The 24,649-nt window shown below is 37.4% G+C and overlaps 2 protein-coding genes and 1 long non-coding RNA gene across 3 annotated transcripts in view; 1 reads left to right on the forward strand and 2 right to left on the reverse strand.

Moving 5' to 3' along the window:
• LOC592490 overlaps window positions 1-5,761 on the reverse strand; it is a 28,602-nt gene extending 22,841 nt beyond the window's left edge. The window contains exon 1 of the mRNA XM_030977257.1: window positions 5,339-5,761. Coding sequence (XP_030833117.1) covers window positions 5,339-5,413 — 75 coding nt within the window. The 5' untranslated portion in view covers window positions 5,414-5,761. The remainder of the gene's footprint in view (window positions 1-5,338) is intronic.
• LOC115920731 lies at window positions 1-21,335 on the forward strand. Its single transcript, XR_004062501.1, has 3 exons — window positions 1-85; window positions 13,728-13,731; window positions 21,323-21,335. It is a non-coding gene; the product is annotated as an uncharacterized LOC115920731 (long non-coding RNA).
• Window positions 9,259-24,649, reverse strand: part of LOC587749 (nicalin-1) — a 21,435-nt gene continuing 6,044 nt past the window's right edge. Inside the window, exons 5-14 of the mRNA XM_030977254.1 lie at window positions 24,181-24,264; window positions 22,737-22,840; window positions 21,674-21,762; window positions 18,975-19,099; window positions 18,293-18,483; window positions 16,772-16,886; window positions 15,606-15,769; window positions 13,812-13,865; window positions 12,363-12,441; window positions 9,259-11,557 (exon numbers count right to left, since the gene is read on the reverse strand). Coding sequence (XP_030833114.1) covers window positions 11,495-11,557; window positions 12,363-12,441; window positions 13,812-13,865; window positions 15,606-15,769; window positions 16,772-16,886; window positions 18,293-18,483; window positions 18,975-19,099; window positions 21,674-21,762; window positions 22,737-22,840; window positions 24,181-24,264 — 1,068 coding nt within the window. The 3' untranslated portion in view covers window positions 9,259-11,494. The remainder of the gene's footprint in view (window positions 11,558-12,362; window positions 12,442-13,811; window positions 13,866-15,605; window positions 15,770-16,771; window positions 16,887-18,292; window positions 18,484-18,974; window positions 19,100-21,673; window positions 21,763-22,736; window positions 22,841-24,180; window positions 24,265-24,649) is intronic.

Consider the following 24,649-nt stretch of genomic DNA (forward strand, 5'->3'; position numbering starts at 1 on the left):
CCGGAAAGGGCAAACATACGTTATATCGTTAATGTCCTGATTTATGTTGTAATTAATTAGGTATTATCTTTGATTTGCACCCGATGTAGGCCTTAACTTGTTGCAAGCATTGATGGGGGAAGATCGAGTTAACTCTTTTTACTCGATATTTGGTAACTAACAAACGAGGTTTGCCACAAACACCTCTCTTTTTTAATGTTTCTTTGCTTGTCCAGTTCCCAATAAAATGTCGCCCACTCCTCCCCCAATATCCACCTTTTTTCTCTGTCATGAACAGCCTTATCGATGTGTCTTCCCTTTTATATTTCCATATTGATACTGAGCACGTGCACTTTTGTTTTACAGAGTTGATTAACTTTAACACTTTCATACATCCCGTTTATTGCATCCCTGAATTTCAGATATCTATTCATTTCCAACGTTCTCGATCTATCTTTATTATGCTAAACAGGGATGTACCAACGTTCTCTGGCAGAAGATTAAGTAGAGTGGTCCATATAGGTTCTATGAATACATTTTTTCTGAGGCTAATATTTTTCAGCCCACGGCATCAAAAGATTAAGAATAACAGTTATTTAATTTTGACACGAGGATTGGCAAGTTGGCGACCTGGCAACCAGGAATAATATCCAACCATACAGTCAATAATATCAATGGTATCCGTCACCTGTAGAGACTTCCGATTTGCGTAAATTTCGTCGATGTCCATCGACTTTGATAGATTTTGATTGATTTTGCCCCGTTTATAAACTTTCAACCCTTTAGTCCTACTAGATATAATGAAGTATTGTTATACATGCGGCAAAGGCCTGTTACCGGGCGATAGTTTAGTATTGGGAGAGTCTGGCGGTATTTTTCTAAAATGGCAACGGAATTCAGAAAAGTGTCCGCCAGTTGGCTCACACATGACGCTAATTCAGCAGCTATTCTTCACGTTCCTGCTCTTACTTTCACAGAGACAATTCAGAACTTTCATAAAACGATGTTAGGCATGACATAGCTATAGGCCTGGCTTCTAAAGTGCATTATACAGATGTAATTTTATTACCCCTACATCATAGTTCCATGACAATTTAACTTAAATTCGTCTCTCGTGCCTGTCTTTACGACAAATCGTTTCTAAGTGACGGTGTCTGTTTTTCCCATCCCTAGATTAACTCTCTCATTTATTTGTTGTCTTCAAATTGTTGATGTTGAAAGTTTGCATCGATTGATTTGTCAGAAATAAGTCAAACAGTTCTTGTTTTCTCACTCGTGCTTGTCCAGGCATCTTTAGTTTCCTATCACTACTTGTTTTTCTTTGCCAGCACTTGGGTGTCATCCATTTGTAATACTACAGAATGGGCTACTCTTCATGAAGTCTTCTAAAAGACCCGATACCTTAGGGCAGATGTCAGTCATGAGTAGAGAAAACTCTTCAAGTCAATTCAACCACGAAATTAGAACCAGAAAATGCATTTTAAAATAGTGTATAGGAATCACGGTTTGGTTTGAACTTTAAATAGAATCAAAACAATAGCTTTTGATGAAAACATCAAACTATAACAGTGCGTTGGTACTATGTACAGTATAATACCCGTTAAAAATGTTTGGACACTCTCGAGTTTAGACCTAGATGACATTTAGAAGATTTAATTTGCAAAGTAGGTAAGTGGTTGTGTTGATGACGATGGGTGGGGATGGGCAGTGCGGTAGCGTGGGTCATGCCACAATGAAAAGAATGGGCCATGTTCATAATGTAATCAAATTGAATGCATATATAATTCATTGTTAAGTGCCTCGTTACAAATAATCATTTTCATTCACCTTTTACGAATAATTGTATTTCAATAGTCAGACTGCGAATGGCAAACGTTTCTTGTTGTAAGGTATGGGAATTAAGCTATAATGTTTCTCCTATACCTAGCAACAACTAATGTATCAATGTCTTACTATTAATATACATTTAAAAAAGGTGAAGGAAATAATATATAATGAGGCACTCCTCAATAATGTCTTGCACATTACATTTGATTGCATTACGAAAATGGCTTATTGGTCTTTTGGGGGCACTGGTCTTACCAGTTGGAAAATATGCGAGAGAGCATGGCAAACGATTCGTTGGTATGAGATTCGGTTTTTCATCTCCTTCCCGTTCCTCTCTCGGTTATACTATTCTTCTCGCAACGTTTTTCTTCCTTTTGTTCTTTTACATCTTTTTATTCTTCTTCTTCTATTTCCCTTTTTCTTCATTCTTCTCCTACTTCTTTTTCTGTTTTTCCTTTTTGTTTTGTTTGTCACCATTGTGTCGCCCATCTCTTTGCTTTCATCCGATCAATGATTATAAACCAGATTACGACGGAACTTCATTAATAGTTCGCAATTTTCACAACCGAGGAAATTGCATTTGCAGCAAACTGCGAAAAGGGTAACATAGCAACTCGAGTAAAAAAAGAAAGAAAGAAAAAAAGAAAGTGCATTAAAAAGCCAAAGCTTTGAATAATTCCGGTATTGTTTGGATTGTGTGGCAGTAAATGATGTGAAGTATTCGAGAGCTAGCTTATAGTTCTGGCCAAAACTATTATTCTCTGACAAAAAATAATGACGCAGTAATTTTTATTCATCCTAAACTAAGCTCAATAAGCCCTCTTCAAAGCATGGATACAGGAGATCCGCTCTGAATAAGCTAAACCAAAATATACAATAGAAAGACACTGTATACCGTGTCTATTTGCGTCATGTTTTGATTGTAAGACATTAAGTAGGGTCGTTAAAAAGTTGTGGCTCTTTTGTGACCCTTTTGAAATATCCACGTCAAAATAACCAGATTTATCTTAAAGTCTCAAGAAAGAATTTGCGAGTGGACTGTAAACGTTGGATTAAACGCGATCTTCTTCAGGTGTGACGGGAAGGTATTTTTTTTCTTATCTGAATCTGGATAATAGATTGGGACGTCACAGGAAAAGGGACATTTTCAAAGGAAAATTAAAGTTTGTGAAAACAGACACAGAAAGTTTTCAACAAAATGAAGCCACACAACCTTCTCGATGCGGTACCAATCCGACCCATGCGTCAATCCATCTTCAGGAACGAGGTGAAGGGTTAGAGAGGCAAATGCATCAATGGAATTATACAATGAAATTAATAAATTATTGGGGGAAATGCTCCTTAACCCCCCCCCCCCACCCCCCCCCCCCCTCTCTCTCTTGTCCACACTGTGTGCGCCCCTAAACCTGCCGTTTATCATAAGCATACTGTGTCATCACCATGACCACAAAACTGTTTGCTAAGCGAGCAAAGTTGAGTGTCGCGTCGTATAATAGGCCCTATAGCTGCCAGATCACTAGCGTTCCCTATAGGGAGCATGCGGCAATCTTAATTCATGAACCTCAATCCAAATATAATTTTAATCATTAGTGAGCATGATAAACACAAGTGTCCGTTTATGAGATTGGCTGGCGTGATGTTTTTGAGAACGACTCCACATATTGATTCTTCTCTAGAAAATCTGCTGAACACGATGAAAGAGAACATGATTGAATTGGTTTCACTTGGTTTCTTCAAGTACCATTGAGAATATCGATCAACAAGATGTCTTGATTCACAAAACATGAAAGAAAGAAATCTTTGAATGAGGTCATTGGCGGGGTCAATGGTCACTAGGCGTGACGGGTTTCATAGAGGGCTTGCCTTTCAGAGTTTTGTGTAATTAGCCTCGTGATTAGGGCTATTGTTTTCTCCATCTCCATCAACAAAAGTTGGTGTACTTGAGAGGAAGGATAATAAACAGAAGTGGAATGCTTCAAGGACGTGTTATAGCGTCCCCAGCCCTCTCCAACCAAACCACAAAAAGGCTATTAGCACTCGCATAGAGCAATAGAAAAAATAATACATCCGATGTTGAGAAAAAAATAATGCCCTGTCCGTCACAACCGATTACCTGGTGAATGCCGAGAAGAGTTTAACAGGATACCCTTTTCGCGGTACATTTCGTTGGAGTTACGATTAGTAACCATGGCAATACAACGCTATTAATTTACATCTCAAAGCATAATTTCACCATATAAAAAAATGTTCTCATTGACATCCCATTTAATACGGATATACCTAAATTGCTACTGCAATTCAATATAAACATTTTAAAATCAGTTATTAGTCTCTATTAAAAAAATATTTTGACACGTTTTCCGTCGCTCTTTAGATTGTCTCTGTTATGCAATAAGACGATCGTTCTTCTTTTTGAAAGGTGAATTATGAAATGCATCCATGTTTCACGTTTCATATTCGAATAGAGGGTAGATCTAATGTAATTACGGCAACTTGAAAGAAGCAGAACCTTTATCATAATCTGTGAATAAATGTGTTTCATTTTTAAACTAACAGACGGCATATATTTCGAAGTAGCTTAAATTTGCATCATATCGGGCGGCATTCAAAAGAGACCGAAGAAAAGGCCGGGTAACTTCTCTATTTTCTTTTCTAAAGCTTTTCTACATTGCAATTTCACTTCAATTGCTTCATCTTCTGTATATGCGTTAACGTTTTATATTAAAAAAGGAAATAGAGTTAAATAAATTTGTTAGTGTAATGTATTGTGCAAATTGATCTATATGTATATAGATATGTTAATATGTAAAAAAATATACCATCATTGTAAATATGAAAAGTTGAAGAGGAAATATAAATTGAATTGAATTGAATGCTAACTTCCAGGTACGGTTAAAACAAGAATGAGTAATACATACAAGAATTGAATTGTGCAGTAATATTATGCTTCTTGCTAGAAAAAAAAAGCATGCTAAGTTTCTTCGAACAAAACTATAATTATATAAGAGAGAGACTATTTGTTCCTATAACTTTGTCGTCTTTGGTATCTTACAAGTTTTGTTTTGCGAAAGAAATAATCAATTTTTGTCCCGGTCCATAGCTTATATTGATGACATAAAGGCTGACAACTCAATTGCAGCATGAACACATTTCGTAAAAACACCTTATAAAGATATAGGCCTACATTTAAATTAAATAGAAATTCCTAATTGATTGTCATAATTTTGGATATAATCTATACAGTGCGGTGTTTATTAGAGGGGGGGGGGGGAGGGGGGGAGGGGTCATTTTCAGAAATTAAAGATACCAAGGTAAAGAAAATACTCTTCTCTTTTAATGTAAAAATATATAAATCAGAAACTGTTAGTTCATTTTACCTGATCTGACTAAAAAGAAATGTCATTTTTATAAAGAAAACAATACATCAATACAAAACAGTATATGTTATTATCTGAGAATTTTCCTGGAAAGTCAAAGGACGCTTAATACACTCATAACCGAACAAAACATTTAAAAAGAAAAGTTATCTTACCGGTCTTGGATGAGGGTTATTAGACCGTCCATTACAGATGGGTCCCGGCAGAACACCTATAAGTTGTCTTGACATTTTCACGAGTTGTAGAATAAAAGTTGTTTTCTGTAGATTCCACTTTCCCCTAAAACTGGTAAGTTATTTTTTCGTTTGGTGCAGGATAACAAAATTAAAAATTTCTACTTTCTTTGTACGACTTTATGTAGAAAAATTAGGATTGAATTATTTCAAAACGATTATCGTTTCACAGTTGTTGAGAGTCGATAGTGAAGCTTGTCGTCTGTCTGCCGCGCTCGCTGACCGAGCCTCGACTCGTCAATGCTAGTAGATAATAGGTTCTCGTCCGCAGCTGAAAATTAAGCGTGTCGATCTGCTCTCGTCACCTTTTCGGGGGCGGCCGGTATATATTTCGCCGATCACAGACGCCGATCCCCGTTGTCCCTAGCAGCAGCCACTTGATATTATAATTACAATAGATAAGGCACTCGAGCGGAACAGCGATCAGGCCAGCCATCCGTCCCGATATCAGAAAGGACTCCTTCATCCGAAAACGCGACTGGCGGGTGAGCAAGCAGACGAGTGACAATCTATTGCCCAGAATTGAGTCCAGTCTCGAAGTAATTCCACGCCCACTTTGCTCATTACCATGAAAACATCGAAATCAATAGCATGAAACAAAACTTGTCGCGTTTAACAATGTCAACAAAGGCGAGTCAAAGTGCAAACACAGGGAAATCGATACTGCAAATTGATCAGAAACATTCCATCACAAAAGAATTGATTGAAATCATTATGTGTGGGCAATCATCCTTTGGTTAATGCATTGAAAACGTTGTTTTCTTACGGTCTAACTATGACTGTCTGAACCTTGTAATGTATAGAATTTAAAGGGTGTAGCATTGATTTTCTTTATAAAGTCAATGAATGCACGGAAACGTGGAGAAAAACAAAACAAAGGAATGTAGGGTATAGAATAAAATAATGTTCTTCATTTTCTAGGTAACAGAATGAACTTCTGTAATAATGAAGTGACGGCCGAGGAGAAAGAAAACGAAAAGAAATTACAAATAAGGATAGAATACCAATCACGTAATAAATGAATCATGATAGGACCTACAATCATGGATGAATGAGTTGTCGAAAAGAGCAATGGTCATGTCCTGAAATGACTTTTGTTACAATAAAAATGATGATAATAATGATAATAACAATAATAATGATAATAGTATTAATAATAACAACAGCATTTATAATGATAATGAGCAACATGATAATGTTATTAATACCAATAATCAAAAGTAACATGTAAAAATGACTCCTCAAATCCCGTTATTTTTCACTGAGAAAAATTAAACATATTACATCATGTAGCACGTACTCTTTACTTTAACCCTCGTCCCTAGTTCTAAATAATTAACGCGGGTTAGAATTTCTGGTCGATTGGGGTCAAAGGTTGGCGTTTCCTCATTCTATCGACTGATTAACAATTATAATGCTTCACAGGCTGATTGCAAAGTTGTTCATTTATTCAGTGTGTCTACCCTTTTGTGTTATAAATAAATGAGAAATGCCACCAAGCAATTAATAACATCAAGGAGAAATTCTAGAGAAAGTCCCCGTACCGTGACTGGGCTAAAGAGGGTAATATAAAGCTAATAATTCATGACTTTCATTTTCGTCTTGATTGCTCCAGCAAAGTTGGTTTTCGTTTTCGCGGCAGAGCACATCGTGATGGAATAATAAAGTAACTAATTAGTGAGAGTAATGAAATGCAAAATCAATCGGGATATTGCACGGCACTTTGAAATGGCATCGAAAAGTCCTTGTTTCATATTCATAAATTGCGAAGGATTCGAATCTTTTTTTCTTCTTCTCTCTCTCTCTCCCTTAATTTGTAAAATTTCCAGGAGGTGAGATGGCTTAGTAGAAGAACAGTGGTCTCGTAAATGGGGGGGGGGGGGGGGGGGGGGGGGGGACCCGAGTCCGAAACCAAGCGGATTCGATAGTGCCCTTTGCTTTTTGCCAAGGCATTAATCCTCATTACTCAGGCCCCTCGGAGAGGACTTAAAGCTGTCGCTCCAGTGGATGCTTTCTTAAAAACATGGGCATGTTTTCTTAGCAGTCTGGTAAAATGAACCATCAAACCATTTACCAAACCAATTACATGGGATATGGTATTGAGACTAATCTTGATATGATTTCTTGAAAATCCTTGCGATCGTTTTTTTTGTGTGTAAACAATCATTGTAGATGTTTGGGGTCTTTTTTAAGTTAAAAAAAAACCCTTTTCGAGAAAAAAATTAGGTTGGATGTTTTCTTCATAACAAGTTACCAACAGGGGCGTAGTTATAGTTATCATCTAGTTCAGACTGGGCCTTACGCTGTCATCCATCAACGACCAACGTCAAGCAGAAAAGTTTCCAGGGAAACGCACACACTTCAAGCCAACTCGAGCTCGGCGATGCCAATGCATGCTATAAATAAACAATGTTGCCAAGGTCAATGTGAATTAATAGATACATGCAATAATGATTACTACCTTGAAACCCACTGCCACGACACGCAAATTTCTTTTATTTTCTCTTATTTCAAACACAGACAAAGTCAAACAACCTCGATATATTAATAGCATGTTCCCTATTGTTATTCGTATACAGTCTGGTGAATTCTATTCTCTTCTCTCAAAACACGAGCCAATATATTTATGTAAAGAAACATTTAACACAAGATATGGTAAATTTGAGACACCCAGCAACTCAGAAAGAACTCATTGCACATGATTTCAATTTTCATTTTGAGTTTTTGTAAGGAAAATCAATTCAAGAGAATATGTCTAAAGCTAAATGCTTTAAAATAACTATTCATCGTGAACAATGATTGCGGAGAAACCCATAATGCTCAAGTTCTTGTTTATCCCCAGCAATTTCCAACAACCACGATATTATATCCCTAATGTTCCTCCTAATTAGAGTTACATCATTCTTTTCTCTAAAAACACGATCTATTGAAAAAAATATAAGTTAATGAAGCACATATCCATTCAGAAAGCACTCAGAAATTCGTCTCATTTCAATTTGACCTTGAGTTTTTGTTAGTAGAATCCATTTCAAGAGATATCTAAAGCTAAAAATGTAAATTATTCATCACAAGATAATAAGTGTTTGAAACAGCATATCATAAGCAAAATGAAGAATACTTGCTAAAAATAACCAGAACCATCAAACCAGATAGGAACATATCAGAATACTAGTATTGATCAAACCAACGATTTTTTCCCCCTTCATATTTCTTTGCTTCTACCCGACTAGTATAATAATACACCAATCTTGTATAGCACATGTATACAAAATAACGTCTATGCGCTTTCGAGGGGTTTCTATAATGAGAGACATCGTCGGTGTATCAATTTATTAAACGCTATATAAACCAATATTATCATAATTAGTATCAGAGGGGTTTGGGTAGTATTGCCCCAGTTTTAGCTCCAGCAACCGTTCCCAGCACACAGTGCATTTGAAGGAATGATTAATCCTGCCAGGTTTTCTTTTAAAACCTGGGTGGAGAGAGCCAAGTGTAGATGAAATGCCATGTCAAAATGCCTTGTCTATCAACATACCCACTGGGCAGATTCAAACCCTCAACCTTTTGATTCAGAGTCGAGAGAACTAACCACTATACCACACACCTTTCCAACATGATATTTAATTGAATCAAATTCACTGTCCAGATTCAATTCATTTGTGATCATTAACATCCGATGTATATCCTTTGGATTTTATGACAATACTAATTACCTCTTCCGCCATTATAATATCTCAAAATTACCTGTAAACTCTTATACCACACACAAACACTCATAACACTCATAACCAAGATTATTTAATGCTATTTGACAGAGAAACAGATATAAACGGACAGAATTTTCCAATATTTTCACAAATCAAACTTTTCAATGAGTTTATTGATTAACAATTCCAATTACAAATATTGCTTTCACTTATGAAAAAAGACCTCAGTTCTGTTCTACAAAATCATTTTCACACTTGTCACATTCACGATACTGTATATCAAAAAGAAACGGCTCCTTCCTTCACACTGAAAAGAGCAACAAAAAAAATCATGAATAGTTTACCAAAACTCTTCAGACATTTAGGGTACTTCAGGACTAGTAGTAAGTAACCTCTTTAGATACCGGTAACTAACAAAAGCACTTAACTGCATTTTTGTCAAGAACCATGCAATATAAGTTTATCAAACAAAGGCTTAGAAAAGGTAAAGGAAATAACAGTGGCACCATCTGGGTCTCTGAAGTCTGATACTAGGGACTTATAGATATACACGTCCACATAGTGGACTGGCAGTGCCTTAAAAGGACGTCACATTGCCTTAAAGGACGTCACACGTAGCAGTCCACTATGTCGACGTGCAAACCTAAAAGACCCTAATACTAGCTTGCATGAATTCATCCTTGCAGCCTATACGGTGTTCAGCGACATGTCAAGACGGGAAGAAAAGTCATGCATTTATGATAATAGTGATAGGACATTTCCACTTCAAATTCCTAACAGACACTACATGTAATTCCAACGCAGAAATGATATCTGCAAAAATGAATTTTGTCCACTTCAGCTAACTCACATTAGCACATGACATAATTCTCATGAATTTACTATTCTGTGGTGAACAAAAATACAAAAATAATAAGAAATGTTGCCTGACTTAACAATTACATTCAGAAAACAATCTGATTAAGTGTACACAGGTAAATTATCTAAATGATTGATTAAATTATATGCCTTTGCAGTAGCGAATATCATGTTATCGGAGATTTGTTACATCCAATGCCTTGAAAATTTGTCTATTTTAGTCCGATGTATATTACTTAGTACTTCATTTTTCATTTTCAGAGTAATTCCTCAGCAGTTTTTCTCATTCATTTTGTTCAAGGTTTTTACTAACCAGACCTTTGCAAGGCGATACAAATTAAACCTTTTCACATGATCATTTTAACCAATTTCCTGCAGGATTACAGTTCACAAATATTCGCAATTATGAAAGTGCAACTGAACTCTATTTTGTCTACAATTAAAATGTCTATTCAAATTAATTGCACATTAATCTAATACCCTGAAAGTTCAACATGGACGTCATTTTGATATCAACAATATCAACGAGGACCTTTTCCTTGCCTTGCTTCATTTTAAACAATATTTCCCTTATTAGTGTGCACGTTCATGGCTAAACTTAGCTTATTACCCAACAACAATCAACCATTGTTCCCATCTCCGTACAACATACAAGAAAGCTCTGTAATTATATCATTACCCCATAACCTTGCACAGATACATTCAAAGTGAACAATGAAGGCTCGCTCACATACGGCCTGGTATACAGCTGTGATTACTTTATGTTGTAAGCTCAACACGCTTTACATCATTTCTATAACTCATAACACACAGATAGTGCCAGAGGGAGGGGGGGGGGGGTGGGTACTTAGATTTGGTTTAGCCGGGAGTGTGTGAAGCTGACGCCTCAAAATCCACACCCATTTTGACAGAAGAGGGTACCCTTATTCAGACTTTGGATGATGATTTCAATTATTTCTGAATATGGAATTTGCACTTTAGCGAGATTATGAGTGAGGGATTATTGTGAAGAAAAAAACGAAACCCATGTTTGAGACCAAGATCTAAAATATGGGCTATTTTTTTCAAGATTTGTCAACACATAGTCATACCTCAAGTTTAGGGATATTTCATTTCGCAAAACAGTGACCCATTAGGGCGGTGCATCCCTGTATACTGTATTAAGACAAACACCCCCCCCCCCCACCCGAGATGGTGAGTACGTGTAAAAACCTTTGCTGCATGGTGATAACATACTTCCTCATTTGTCAGTCATTTATGCCGTTTCCTGTACCATATGTGAACAAGCCATAATAATACCTCATTATTACATACAGTCGAGTGTAATCAAAAGTTCATTCACTTGAGATAATGCAAAAGACATATAGAAAAAAGAAGTCATCTGTTTGCAGCCAGAAGGACGTAAACTCACATACTGTTTAATACAAAGAGGAGTTAACACCCTTCTGGCCTTGAACAGACAAAGTGTACTGTCATAATCATACAAAGCTGTATAGAGCACCATTGTTGACTAGTGTATCTTGGGTTTCTTAGCGACGTAGCTTCTCACGGTGTCCCTGAGCATGCTGAAGTTCTATCAGGCAAAGAGAAAGAGAGATGAAAGATTTTGTTAAAGGGGTTGGGTAACTTTGCCTCAGATTCTAAACAAAATCCTGTATCTAGCTCATGCTGCAATCATAATTATCAACTTTTAGGTCATACATGAATCCCATGACTTTTACAAGCCAATTGCCTGTCTGATCATCAAGATATCTATGATTGGAATTAGAAATTTCAGAATTCCTTTTCCTAATGTTTTTTTTTAACACTACAGTCCATCCATTGGGAAAAATGAGTATGGTAAAGCCGGTCACTCAAAGACTTTTACTTTTTTGAGGCACTTCATGATCATTTTGAAGCGCAATTTTTTAAGGCTTCAATAGTACACCATATCACAAACTCTGATAACACGTCGGGCCGTGCATCTCAGATTTAACATTGTTAAACGATCCTTTTAATCCTAAAAGTTGTATTTTACTGACAAAAATTGTATATTAAAAAAAAAACACGGATCAATGCCTCTTACAGTCCCTACATACAGGATTTTTTTTTGTATGGATCATTGATTGAATATGCATGATTTCGTCATGACTCGTGTGATCGATGAACCAATAAACATCCCCAAATTGCCATTGTGAGATGCTTGTACGATACTTTACAGGACAGGATGGGCATTTTGCCATTGAAAATGGCACACACACACAAAATACCAACAACAACAAAATTCAAAAATTATTATAAACAAAAAGTAAAAAATAAATAAATAGATCATACTGGTTTGCAGCACTGTATTATACCATAACACATCCACATGAGAGAGAGAACTTCAATGAACTTACTTGTACTGCAAGATAGATGAGCCCAAGATAACTAGCTATGCCTGCAGCCAGGAAGAGGTCAAACACAGCTGGTTTTACACTGAAAGAAAACAACAGGAAACATACAGTATCGTTAAAGGCAATACAAAGTTTTGGTATGGGGTCATGAATTTGGTTCAAATGAACATATTGGAAGCATATGCGATCCTATGCGAGTCTAAAGTTATGAAATCGTAAATACTAAACTCTTTATATTGTATAGCTCCCTCTCAAGGTCAAGATATTAATTAAGCTATAAAAAATGTTTCTGGACTAAAATCGACCAATTAGCTATTCCCGTTTGGAAATTATATATCACGACTACATATTCTGAGATTTTCATGGTCGCAGCTACCATTTTACGGCCGTAGGCACTATTTGAAATTTATCAAAATTTACCGGGAGCACCGGTAAATTTTTATATTCACTTTTTCTCGAAAGCTGAAGTGTTTTAGGGGCTAAATTTTCTAGTGCTTATAATACATCTACAGGGGCATCCAAATATATCAAAATTGTAAAGAATCACTATCCACCCAATTTTCAAAAAATTCCCCAAACTTTGTACTACCTTTAAGGCCTGCTGAGATACGACGCAGTATACCGCCGCCAAAAAAGATGCCATGTTTTTTAAACGTGTAAATGAATGGCAACTGCGTGCAACAATTATAGTCCTATGCATATTCTGAGAGCTCAGGGTAATAAGATATATAAATGTGACAGGTATTACACTTAAAGTTACAAACCATTATTACAAACCATTCATTTGTTACAGGGATACCAAATACTTTGTCTATATGTTCATACATGTTCTTACTTAATATTTGTTGCTGTCATGAGTTTATATTCATGATTTTGTTAATATTATCATTTAAAAAAAAAAACTATTGTTCCATATTATGTTTAACAGGGCCTCATGGAAGACCACCATTATAGGTGATAATGAGTCACCCTGTCTAAATATCAGAAATAAATAGATAAATAAATAAAGTAAAGAGTAACCATTAAAAACAGATGCAGTTTTGCCACATCATATCTGAAGGAGGCTTTAGTGACCGAGCAATCTCACAACCTGTTTAAAACTCAAGAATGGAATTATTTAAAATATACAGCATTTCCAAAGAGCTGGCCAAAGTATGAACTTGAGTTTGATCTTATTTTTTTGACAAGCAAGTGCTTTTACATACTGCTCCTTTGTATGCATATGGCCCATTATTATAGCAGAGCTCCTATATGATATTTTGGTCTTTATGACGATGAGATTACTTTGTAACAGGAATATCAAAAAGCTTTTACTAACACTGTGTGAGTACCTCTGGAACAGAATGAATAAGAAATATCCGCTTTGAGTAATGTAATATCACTATCTGAACTGTTATTAAGGATGTTCTGTACGTCATGAAATTCTGTAAATGTTAGAGCAATCATACTTACTTGTAAGCATGCACAGTAAACTTGAGACCGTCATAGAAAACGTACTCAGGCTCCCTGAAAAATGAAAAGGATACAAACAAAACTGTAACTATATGTATATCCTTATTGGTAAGTTTTTTAAAGCTCACCTGCACTAGTTCGGCCAGGAGGGATTATACCTCCCTGCATTGTCACTGACAGGTGGTTATATCATCAAATCAGCTCTCAATTAACATAAGAAACGAGGATCATGGGGGACCAATCGCCACCGATTAGGCAATGTTTGCTATGTAGAGGGCGCAAGTAGCTACAAGGCTTTAAGGCTTTCACCAACCTATGGTCCCAATCGAGGGAACTAAATGCTTGAGGGTTAATACCTCATGCATTGGTTCCCAATCCCACTCTATTCACTGAGCTGTGTATCTCAATATATACAGTACTGAGTAGCTTGAAGCCTGTCTATACTAGTTTGACCTGGGGGATTAGACCTCCCTGCAAGGACACTGACAGGTGGATATCTCATCAAATCAGCTCTCAACATAAGGGGGATCATGGGGGATCAACAGGGACCGATTAGGCATTGTTTGCTATATATAGGGAGCAACTAGCTGTAAGTTGTGCAGTGGGGCTTTAAGGTACTACTGTAAAACAAGAAATTTTCCAGTGCACGAGACTCAAAGAGAACTTTGAAAGCGGTTGACAGTGGGAACAGGTTTGTGCTGCATGAAATGATGATTACTGTGTATAAATAAAATAAACTCAACTCAACTCATTTAATCTAACTGACGCAACACTGAATTTGTGTAATTCATGCAATCTCTTTGCACAGAAATGCCAGGTGCAAACAACTTCAAAATGTTTCATATTGTGAAAGTATCCAGGCCCTGTTTCATAAAATTTGTTATCAATAACAAGTTAAAACAACTGTTATTAGCTACTGAAGTCGTGGCATTTGATTGGCTGAGAGAAAATTTGTCATAGAATTTAGCATTTGTTATTGCTAACAAGCTTTATAAAACAGGGCCCTAGTTTAGCAGTTCTAAACATAGGGGTTTATTACAAAATATTCCTTCAAAATGTCTGGGACATAAACAAATCATAAAACAAACATTGGGTGATCAATTTGTTTCAAATTCCAATCTGATAACCATTAGGGTATTTTTTCCAGCTGGTTTCACTTGAAAAAATCAAAAACATTAAAACAACAAACAAACAGAGGACAGGAAAATTTATAATTGAACACAATCAAAGCTATCCTTTTTGCCCAACATTTCCAGTATTTTCAAACAATTATAGACAGATTGATGCACAATCCAACCACCTTTTTGTTTTACTTGAAAAGGTTACGCACTACGATGCACTTTATAGCCTAATGGCAATCTCTCTATGAAGCAGGTCAAAACACTTGACAATTTGGAAGTCTGCTCTCATTCAGAATTTGATAGATCATTAGAGGTGTAGAGGTGTCGTGGTCGAGTGGATATGTCACCGTACTGTGGATCACAAGGTCCGCAGTTCAAGTCCCGCCGCGGCACTAATGTCCTTTGGCAAGACATTGATCTACATTTGCCACTCTCCACCCAGGTGTTAAATGGGTACCCGGTAAGATGCAAAAGTTAATGTGGTTGGATTAGAAAGTGGCGCTTGTAAAATGGCGACTGGCTGGAATGCTCCCCGGTGAGTGGAAAACGCGCATACATTGTGTTCGGGTAAGCCCGAATCCGATGACTCGGGTAATAATATGTACTGTGCCTAGAAACAAAGTATTAGGCGCATTATAAATGTGAGCTATTATTATTATTAATTTTACTATACCTCTTGTCTGCTTTGATGGTTAGTCGCTTGACGTCTTTGAGGTACCTGGAGAGGGCGCTCTGTAGCGTATTCAGTAACGGCTCGTCTTTGGTGAGCAGCTGGGCTGACCTAGGCTCTGATGATAAATACTTGATCCACGAATCTATCGAGTCCTTGTTGACATCCTAGCAATTGAATGAACGATTGGAATAATAAACATACATGGGGACGACTGATGTAAGACAGAATACTTACTTCTTAAAATTAAAATGTTAAAGCCCCTGTGTACTAGTTATAGCTACTTGCTCCCTCTATATAGAAAACAATGCCTTAGTGGTGCCCGTTGGTCCCCCATGATCCTGTTTTTCTATGTTAAGTGAGAGCTGAGTTGATGAGATAACCAACTGTCGGTGACCTCGCTGGGTGGTTTAATCCCTCCTGGCCAAACTAGTACAGACAGGCTTTAAAGGGGGTCGGTTGTCAGTTTCCATGTGCAGAAGGTCATAATTTGCTGACACTAGAGTTGCTCGCAATACATTAAGAAATCCCCCCTAGTCTCTTTGAGAGTCTTCAGGTGATGCAATGTCAGATAAGGGCTTTACCAAATGGGGAAGAGACAGAGCATTACAGTACATCAAGCCTGTTGGTCATAAAACTGAAGGCTAATCATGTAGATTAACAACACCTATTATTCGGTTAATACCCTAATGGTGTCAATTTCCCCATGAGAGCCCACTTCTATGTGTCTTTAAATCATGGCATTAAAACAAAAGACCACCTCTACCTTATTGACAATGCCTGTCTGGAATCTCTCAAGTCAGGTCAAGCAATCACCAGAAATATTCCAAATATGAGAGAGATGACTGTTGATTGGTCAGTTGTGTTCCTTTGTTAAAAAAGCTGCTATTTTAATACTCCCGGTACATTCCTCTCAGCTACCGTCTCCACTAGTTTGGCCAGGGGGGATTAAACCTTCCTGCAAGGTTACTGACAGGTGGTTAATTCATCAAATCAGCTCTCAATTAACATAAGAAAAGGGGATCATGGGGGACCAACAGGCACCGATTAGCCACTGTTTGCTATATAGAGGGCGAAAGTAGCTATAAGTAGTGCAGCAGGGCTTTAAATGTCAGATTGATTCATCGCATAAGATGAAGAAGAGACTTGAAATAACAGCATGTACTTACATAGCCATCAACAAAGACCTCCATTTCTGAGGACCCTATGCCAAATATATGATGAGCTAGGGTTTCAGCGATGATCTTCACGTTCCTTGCAAGTTTGCTGGAATCTACCCTGGAGCTAAGAAAGGAAACGAAAGGAAACATAATTTCATGATTACATCTTCAGTCAAAGTCAATTCACACCAGGGGGTGTTTCACAAAGATCCTAAGTTGGACTCAACAATTATGGAAAGCCGTTAGCGTCTTTGAAAATATTTTGTAAAAGTTATTTTAAAAGGCATAAAATGTTGATTCAAATCATTCATATTCTCTATTGTCAAGGAGATTCTTTTTCTTGATGTGGAATTTATAAAAACTCTAAAATACTTGCGTTATCGCTTTTGAATATATTTTATTTTAAGGCTACAAATGGCGCTCCATATTTATTAAGTCCAACTTAGGGTTAAGTTCGACTTATGATCTTTGTGAAAGACCCCACAGATGAATAAGGGTTACAGTAATGATCTTCAAAGTTCTTGCAGGCTTGAAAGACTATACTCTTGTTCTGTTTTGATATATAACATATGTTATAAAGCTTCATCCCCAATGGTCTGAGCATTCCTTACAAACTTAGTGGAATTTACCCTAGAACTATGGAGATATTACACATACCTCAGTATCTGAAAAAAATCATCTCAAAGATATAGTCTAAAAATGTATGATCAACAAGAGCATCGGGTGTAATCTTTAACCTAATTGCAAACTTGGTGAAAATGAATGATTTTTTAAAGAACTTGTTACTACATACACATGTTGAGTTGCAAAACTATTTATACAGAGAAAATTTATTCAAAATTTTTTGAGCGACAATTGCTTCGCAATCAACATCCAACTGTAACCATGGTCCCAACTCAAAACGTAACCCTACTTCTAATCCAAGGCTTAACCTAACACCAATTGCAAGGCCATCTCTTTTCATATATCTTTGATGAAATAAAGTCTGAAGCAATTGCACTGAAGCAAATGTGGAGTCACCGTCTACAGTGGTTTCGCATTCATTACAACCTATTATAACATAATGATAATTTTTTAAATAGTGGGTCTTGTACAGCGCTCATGTCTGCAGACTTGACACTCCTTGCGCTCCACAATCATCACCCCCGGCTTTAGCACAGCTGCCAGTACGGCGCTCTAGCATTTCAAGGAATAAATTCCTGTAATGAGGAAGTTCTTAGAAGAGCTGGAGTGCAAAGGAAAATGATACGTGAGATGTTGTTTAGGCAGTTAAAGATCATGGGTCACGTAACACGTAAAGAAGGCCTAGGGAACCTAGGCAGGGAAAATTGTGGGAAGGAGGAGAAGGGGAAACAGGAGGATACTTTGGATGGACAGTCTGCAGAAATTGTTGGAAGAGAGAGGAGTGAAAGAACTGGAAGTGGTACTAATACAGAAGGCTAGGAGCCGAGGGTTGTGGAACAGCATGATCGCCAAAGTCAATCGATATGGCACTTAGAGAGAGAGAATCCCTGCTTTATAGATACATACATGTCATCAGTAATGGTAGACCTAGAGGCACTGTCGTAGGAAGAGAGATGGGACAGGGTCCCTGCTGGGAGTCTCTGCATGCTGAACCTCTCATGCTCCCAAGCCAACCAATCGTCACCCAAGTTGATGCGCTTGTGGACCATGCTGAACTTCATCGAGGGGTTCACAGACTTGGTGATGGCTTCAAGCTCCTGAGGAGGAGATGAATAGAAATGTGGATGGAATAGAAAGATGGGCAAGATCATACACAATCAATTCACAAAACTGACTTAAATGCCCCCACAAAATGGTATGATGAACCCATCTCTATTAAACACGAATTGCATAAAAGTCTTTATTTAATGTCCCACAAACTATGACAAAATCTTACGGGGAAAGGTCATTTTCATATGCAACCGCCGTTTTATGGAATAACTGGCTGAGTAATGAGCATAGAAAGATAAGAAAATCAAGGTAAGTAGGCCCGACACCATTTGTGTAGTCCCATATACGTCTTTCTGTGTACAGTGATTGTAACTTTACCAAGACTGGGCCAAATTTCTTATCATTTTGATGATTCCAGAACCTTGCAGTACACACCAATACTTATATGCTAGATGATCAACCTTTTCTGATCGATTCCACAACGTATCTTTCACAATGCAATCGCATGACCAGAACTGGTCTATACCATTTAACATACCTGCAGAAGTTGGTGAGATTCTGAGCCCTCCTTGGGAGGCTTGGAGACATGGAGGTACAGCTCATCACCAGCACCAATGGTATCCAGACACAGTACATACGATACATCACTCAAAAGAGATGACTCTAGGAAAGAAAGAGAAAGATTTTACATGAATGAGGTCCACAGATCACGACCCCCCCCCCCCCCCCCCCCTACTCCAGGGTCGGAGGAACCTCATTGGTGTTCCCAAAATCTCTGGTCAAGGGTACTTTTCATGCAACAAAGTCTGGCCTGTATTGACTTTACACACCAGGGATAGGGGTGCTTTCAAAGGGAGGGAACACGCGTACCCTAAATATCACTGAGGGGGGGGGGGGGCACAGATTCGCAACTATGGCTCATTGCGAGCACCAATTGTATAGAAAGACAATCATAGGATAATCAGTCAAGAGAGACGACTCTACGATACGAAGAAGAGAAAGATTCCATGTTGACGAGGTCACTGCCAGCACCACCCGTAAACAAACACAATACACAAGATAGTGTGATCGCCAGACTGCAGACACACACTTTTCTTAGCTCTCCATTTATTGCTCTTTCAAGGAAGTTTACTTATTCATCTTTTCACCAGATGACTGATCTAACATCATAGAATTTACTAGACAAATTTCAGAATTTCTACTGGACATATCGAGTAGCATTATGAATAGACATTCAATTTACATTTTATTACGGCTCAAAATCAAACAAATGTTCAGTATTTACTTGTCATAAACTCAATTAATCAGCCTCAATTTTTATTTAAAATATGAAAATTCCTCACTGAACAATGATTACAAAAATGATTACAATGACAAATCTATTCTATTTAAATCACTTTGTTTGCAAGTATGGAATATGAAATAAGTTATGATTTTTTTTACTGTGTATTATATGTACTTGTCTATATCTAAGTTTTGTTGAAATGCTTTTTAAAACTGAGCGTGTAAAATTTGCAATGTAATTTAGCTCTCGGGCTACCATTTTGCAGTTGTTGTAATAAAACCATCCTACTACTACTACTTCATCACTCAACATAGATGACTTTTCATGACAATTTCAAGGAAGTTTAATTGAAATGAAGCTCATCACTGATATCAATAGAAGAAGGACTAGATGGAATTCGACTGCGCGCAGTCGAAAATGATGCCTCCGTCATAGAGCAATTTTACAAACCAAAACAGAAGACATTTTTCAAATTCAAGTTCAATTGTAATCCATTAACAGGTTCTCAGAATATCGTGATTACAAGCAATTTCTCATATACATATATGACCCTTTGATCTTTGACCTCATGACCCTAAAATCTACTCAGTTCATTGGCTCTGCAAGATGTCCTGAGTTAAATAGTAATCCATCTGTCAGTTCTAATGAGAATGTGTTCACAAGCTATTTTTGCATACATAATGAGCCCATGACCTTTGACCTTTGATCTTATGAACCAAAAATCTAATCAGTTCATCTGCTCTGCAAGTAACATACATGACCTAAGTTTAGCAGCAATCCATCAATCGGTTCTTGAGATAACGCAATCACGAGCTGTTTTTGCATACATAATGTGTGCTGTAGCCTTTGACCTTTGACCTCGTGACCCCAAAATCTAATCACTTCATCGGTTCTGCAAGTAACATACATGACCTAAGTTTGGCAGCAATCCATTACTCGGTTCTTGAGATAACGCGATCACGAGCTGTTTTTGCATACATAATGAGCCCTGTGACCTTTGACCTTTAACCTCATGACCCCAAAATCTAATCAGTTCTTTGACTCTGCAAGATACATACATGACCAAAGTTTGGCAGGAATCCATCAATCGGTTCTTCAGATAACGCGATCACGAGCTGTTTTTGCATACATAATGAGCCCTGTGACCTTTGACCTTTGACATCGTAACCCCAAAATCTAATCAGTTCATCGGCTCTGCAAGATACATACATGACCAAAGTTTGGCAGGAATCCATCAATCGGTTCTTCAGATAACGCGATCACGAGAACGGGACGTACGTACGTACAGACGTACGTACGTACAGACGTACGTACAGACGGACGGACGGACAACCCGAAAACATAATGCCTCCGGCTACTTCGTAACGGAGGCATAAAAATGTTTAAAACATAACTTTAGGCAAAGAAATTAGCACACTTTACAGAGAAGAAAATCCTACAATGCTTTGAAATAACACTGTAGATATCAGTAATGCTTTTTGTATGAGCCTGGTGAAGTGGCGATTCAAAATAATAATCATAGATCATTAAACCTGCTCATATGCTATGAAATCACTTCTTATATTTATACTAATTACTAGAGAAATGACAATTTTAAATAGGACAACATAAATCTGTTCAAATTGTGTTTTGTCATCTTATAATTAACAACAGTACTCTACAATTTCCCCCTACTTACTCTGTATAATGGACGTACATTGCATTAAAAAGGACTTAAAGCCGCTCTGCACTAGTTTGTCCAGGGGGATTAGACCTCCCTGCGAGGTCATTGACAGGTGGTTATCTCAACAAATCAGCTCTCAATTGACAGAAGAAAAGGGGCATCATGGGGGATCAACAGGTACCGCTTGGGCATTGTTGCCGCTGTATAGAGGGCGCAAGTAGCTATAAGTAGTACAGTGGGGCTTTAATTCCTAACAAAGATAAGGGTATACCAGGAAGTAAAAACTCACCCTGACTCTCTAGCTGATCTTCTATCCACCTTTTGGTGCCGTGGTAGTTGAACTTGCCTCCTCCAGACAGGAAGAACAGCAGGTTATACCTTAACAACAAACATATTAAAGGCATCGTTTAACAATGTTAAATCTGAGATGCATGGCCCTACATGTTATCAGTGTCTGTGATATGGTGTAAAATTGAAGCCCTAAAAAATGCGCTTCAAAATGATCATGAAGTGCCCAAAAAAAGTAAAAACCTTTGAGTGACCGGTTTTACCATACTCGTTTCCCCCAATAGACTGTAGTGTTGTAAAACCGTTTGGAAAATGCAAAATTTGATATTGATTTCCAATCATAAATATCTTGATAATCAGACAGGCGATCGGATTGTATAAGTCATGGGGTTCCTGACTGACATAAAGGTTTATAATTATCATTGCAGCATGAGCTAAATCCAGGATTTTGTTTCAGAATCTGAGACAGAGATACCCAAACCCTTTAAGGGCTCTTCAAACGGATTTGGACCTTACCTAGAGTGACCCTACAGTCTTAATGATGAGTATATCATATGGTAGGAAATGCCGACCTTGTGTAAACAACAACTGTTTAATTGTTATAAGAAGCACTGTATTGGCATTTTTGTCCTTTCCAGGATACTGGTGCTTCCTTTACACTCTCTCGTCTCAATGTGAAAGACAATGAAATCAGAAAAAAATGTTTGAGGGAAAGTTGAAACTCTCTTTGATATGACTGTCTGCTGAAATACATGGAAAACAGTGAAACTGGGGAATTTTGGGTAAAATGAAACTTTAGAGCACATATAGAAAAATTGCAAATAATGATAATCTACTGATCGAATCTCATAGTAAAATAAAACTTTCAAATTACTCGTCTAAATTCATCCCATCATCAAGTTTAAGAATATGATTAACAATGACAAAGTGGACAACCGAACTCATGTTTCTTCAGTTAGGCATTTGATATTACATTAGCTTGGTAAATATATACAAAGAGAAAATAAAGACATGAACAAGGGATAATTTGTTCTTCGCACTATTAAAGTATGAGAACTACTTACTTGGCATGGGTTCTAGAGCTGGTATAGAGCTTACTGAAGAGTCTCGCTAGCTCTAGCAAGGCCACAACTCCACTTCCATTAGAGTCTGCTCCGTGAGACAGATGCTGAAATACAATCAGGTTTGAAATTTTCAGAGCAAGATTGAAAATAATCTGAGGGTAAATTCATACACAATGGATTTGGAATTTTGGATGTACCAGGGGCGACAGTGAGCACTAAAAAAAAAAAAGATTTTTTTTTTTTCCTCAACCAACTTGAGTAAAAAAAATTTGGGGGGGGGGGGGGGGGGGAAATGGCATCTAACAACATTCCCCCCCCCCCCCCCCACCCCCCTTTTGAGTACGAAAATTGGGGGAAAAATTGGGAAAATTGGGAAAGTAGAAAAAAGGGGGAAATAGGGGGAAAAAAAGGGGGGGAATGGGGAAAAAAAAGGGGGAAATAGGGAAAATAAGGGTAAAATCGGGTACACAGAACACACAGTTGTTATAAATAGTATCATCGGATACCGGTAACTTCAAACAAAAAGGTTCAGGACTATCATACTGGATGAAATATTGAAGTTAATCTTGGAAAATAACCTCACTCATACCATACCTACATGCAACTGTCACGACACCAATTGTATATTGAAACTTTTAAATGATAACCGATCATGGTTTATGTATGTTAAATTTGTTCAAGGTTCACCACAAAATGGGGTCATGGGACAAATACCTGTAGACCCCCTCCCCCACACGCTTAAAAATTAGTAGTTCATCATACCTTCTTTTGATTGATTGAAAAGTACACTCTTTTGTTTTAAAGGTATAGACCAGTTCTGGTCATGCGATTGCATTGTAAAAGAAACGTTGTGGAATCGATCAGAAAAGGTTGATAATCTAGCACATAAGTATTAGTGTGAACTGCAAGGTTCTGGAATCATCAAAATGATCAGAAATTTTGCCCAGTCTTGGTAAAGTTACAAGCACTGTACACAGAAAGATGTATATGGGACTATGCGATATCTATCCAGTCCGGATAGATATAATAATTTATCTAATATATCAATTTGTAGGCGGTTTCCCAGCAAAATTTGCATCATCACGTATTATTCAAAACATATTCTTACACATGATTGGTAATAAGAGCTTCCATTTAAATTTTTGAGAGGGGAGTGTTTCCAAAACTGGTCTATACCTTTAATGTTTACATCTCCAAATTAAAAAATAGGTGATAATACAATGTTGTCTACCCCCGTCTTGACTGAAGAATGATACAGTCAAACCTGCTTTAGTGACCACCTGTATAGAAAGACCACCTGCCTACAAAGATCACATTCTTTGTTTTCCCACGAAAATGGTTTCTCATTGAAACATGTACTAAAGGAGCCTGTACATCAAGACCACCTGCCTATAAAGACCACTTTTCTTGTCTCCCTTGGGTAGACAGGTTTCACTGTACTTACTGGAGCAGCACCAAAGGCATCGTAATGAGCCACTACAGCCAAGGTTGGTAGCTGATCCTCTACACCCTTCCCTGTTAGCTGGCCCTGTAGAAACAAACAAATTGATATCATGGTGACCAAGTCTCTCACAAAACACAAGTTAGAGTTCATTGTGGAATTAAAGGGATAGTTGAGTTTTGTTGCAGAGGGTGCTACACAAAATGACTTTTTTGTGAGATAATGAAAAATTGAGTGTCAAATTTGAAAGAATATACAATTTAAATGACAAAATCATCTTTTGTTAATCAAAAATCGGTTCAGAGATGGTTGAAATATCCATAAATGAAATCATAAGAATAAGAGCGATAACCATGCACTTTGAAGGCATTCGTGGTCTTAAACAAGAACTTAAGTATCCATTTAACAGGTTTTAACCAATTACAGCTTCTACAAAAAATAACTGTATTAAAGATATATCTCAGCAAATGAT

This window comes from Strongylocentrotus purpuratus, unplaced genomic scaffold, assembly GCF_000002235.5.
Source record: "Strongylocentrotus purpuratus isolate Spur 01 unplaced genomic scaffold, Spur_5.0 spur5_scaffold_9, whole genome shotgun sequence".
Taxonomy (NCBI): domain Eukaryota; kingdom Metazoa; phylum Echinodermata; class Echinoidea; order Camarodonta; family Strongylocentrotidae; genus Strongylocentrotus; species Strongylocentrotus purpuratus.